Genomic DNA, 2,500 nt, shown 5'->3' with positions numbered 1-2,500 from the left:
TCATGAAGGGCGTTTCATTAACCATTTATGGCTAAATGTGGGAGTTAACAGGGTGGGAGTAAATGCTCGTTCACATGCGCATAAGTTGATTGATATTTATAAAAGAAAACTGCAATCACAACATGACTTCTGATGGAAATGCTTCATGTTGTTGGTTGTGTTTCCTGTTTTATCCAAACAAGTAGGATTCCCTGTCCCGTCAGAGCGTCTTCTCTGGGCCCTCTGTCCCGTCAGAGCGTCTTCTCTGGGCCCTCTGTCCCGTCAGAGCGTCTTCTCTGGGCCCTCTGTCCCGTCAGAGCGTCTTCTCTGGGCCCTCTGTCCCTCTGTCCCGTCAGAGCGTCTTCTCTGGGCCCTCTGTCCCGTCAGAGCGTCTTCTCTGGGCCCTCTGTCCCGTCAGAGCGTCTTCTCTGTCCCTCTGTCCCGTCAGAGCGTCTTCTCTGGGCCCTCTGTCCCGTCAGAGCGTCTTCTCTGGGCCCTCTGTCCCGTCAGAGCGTCTTCTCTGGGCCCTCTGTCCCGTCAGAGCGTCTTCTCTGGGCCCTCTGTCCCGTCAGAGCGTCTTCTCTGGGCCCTCTGTCCCTCTGTCCCGTCAGAGCGTCTTCTCTGGGCCCTCTGTCCCGTCAGAGCGTCTTCTCTGGGCCCTCTGTCCCGTCAGAGCGTCTTCTCTGTCCCTCTGTCCCGTCAGAGCGTCTTCTCTGGGCCCTCTGTCCCGTCAGAGCGTCTTCTCTGGGCCCTCTGTCCCGTCAGAGCGTCTTCTCTGGGCCCTCTGTCCCGTCAGAGCGTCTTCTCTGGGACCTCTGTCCCGTCAGAGCGCGTCTTCTGTGGGACCTCTGTCCCGTCAGAGCGTCTTCTCTGGGCCCTCTGTCCCGTCAGAGCGTCTTCTCTGGGCCCTCTGTCCCGTCAGAGCGTCTTCTCTGGGCCCTCTGTCCCGTCAGAGCGTCTTCTCTGGGATCTCTATAGGCAACAGACCTAATCTGGGTTGTAACATATTTGGGCAAAATATAACAGCGCAAACCGATCAAGAATGTTTTTTTTAAATGTGAATCCCCCTGAATGGATTTCCACCAAACTTTGTGGAAAGTTTGGTCATGGGCAAGGAAGAACTGAATCACTTTTCACACTGAAGGGGGGCGGGGCTTCTCACTAAAAGGCATATAACTTCTGAACAGATTCATGTAATACCATCAAACTTTGTGGACTCCATCACTGGACAACAGCCATTTCCTTGTTGCTGACGTCAGAACTGAGGAGTTTTGGGTCTTACCTCAGGACAGTTCTTGTCCATGTCGGTCAGAACTGAGGAGTTTTGGGTCTTACCTCAGGACAGTTCTTGTCCATGTCGGTCAGAACTGAGGAGTTTTGGGTCTTACCTCAGGACAGTTCTTGTCCATGTCGGTCAGAACTGAGGAGTTTTGGGTCTTACCTCAGGACAGTTCTTGTCCATGTCGGTCAGGTCTTTGGACAGAGCGGACAGCGCCACGTCTTTCTGCAGATGCCACAGAGTGGTGGAGTAGATCTCCATTCCTTCAACTCTGTAGGACTCGATACGACGAACCTCACTGAACATACGCTCCGCCTGCAGACAGATATCACATCATTAGTACTGAACCCAGTAATACTCACTGTGACTTTTCACTGTGACTTTTCACTGACAGTTTGGTGGTCAGAGGTCACATGTCAAACCGCACCAAACACCTGAAAACGTCTCGGCCCGGTTCCAGGAGAACCGTGGTGTGGAGCGTTCAGAGAAGAACCGAACACAGAAACCGGGCTGATGTGAAGTGTTGCTCCGTACGGTTTGATGGGGACACTGACAGCTCCTCAGGTTGGAAAGCCTAACTGGACTGATGCTCATATTGGCCTTTTGGGTTTAGCAGTTACACCTTACTTTGGCCCTGTGTGTGTGTGTGTGTGTGTGTGTGTGTGTGTGTGTGTGTGTGTGTGTGTGTGTGTGTGTGTGTGTGTGTGTGTGTTACCTGTGTGTACTCAGCCAGTTCAAAGTAGGCCCTGCCGATGTGTGTGAGCACCCAGCCGGTGTTGTAGTGTTGGGGGGGCAGTGAGCTCAGGATGCTGACGGCTTCTCTGCAGTTGTATGAGCACAGCGCCTGGTAACCGCGGCCCAGTTCCCGTAGCAACGCCATCACACCGTCTGCACACACACACACACACACACACACACACACAGAGTGAACAACAGTGGTAGCTGAACACTGTCAGCACAGTTTCCACCATCAGGTCAGATGTGTTGTTTCTAAAGCTCAGTCCATGTCAGACGGAGATCAGAGCGAGGCTTTAGGCTACTCAGACCAAAACAGACGATCACAGAGTGGGAAACTGTCAGGGAAAATAAAATCTCATCCTAATAACTTCACTTGAACATAAACCTGTCATTTAAATTATCTCAATTTAATAATAATCTAACCCTATTTTAATATTCTATACAAATATAATGTGTTGTGTATTCTATTTCTCAGTCCAGGTTATCGTTTTGTCTGATTTCTTA

General features: G+C 51.2%; 1 protein-coding gene across 2 annotated transcripts in view; it reads right to left on the bottom strand.

Moving 5' to 3' along the window:
* LOC139653076 (cell division cycle protein 27 homolog) overlaps window positions 1-2,145 on the bottom strand; it is a 17,604-nt gene extending 15,459 nt beyond the window's left edge. For both annotated transcript variants that reach the window (XM_071530032.1, XM_071530033.1), the window contains exons 1-2: window positions 1,974-2,145; window positions 1,421-1,573 (exon numbers count right to left, since the gene is read on the bottom strand). In XM_071530032.1, coding sequence (XP_071386133.1) covers window positions 1,421-1,573; window positions 1,974-2,138 — 318 coding nt within the window. In that variant the 5' untranslated portion in view covers window positions 2,139-2,145. The remainder of the gene's footprint in view (window positions 1-1,420; window positions 1,574-1,973) is intronic.
* Between the last annotated feature and the right edge of the window lie 355 nt (window positions 2,146-2,500).

Source organism: Centroberyx affinis, unplaced genomic scaffold (assembly GCF_046629955.1).
Source record: "Centroberyx affinis isolate AG114_WGS23_722 - 3 ecotype Tasmania unplaced genomic scaffold, CSIRO-AGI_Caff_v1 ptg001862l_1, whole genome shotgun sequence".
In the NCBI taxonomy this organism is placed as follows: Eukaryota; Metazoa; Chordata; class Actinopteri; order Beryciformes; family Berycidae; genus Centroberyx; species Centroberyx affinis.
Note: the sequence above shows the minus strand (reverse complement) of the source record. Positions and strands in the feature narration are given on the sequence as shown.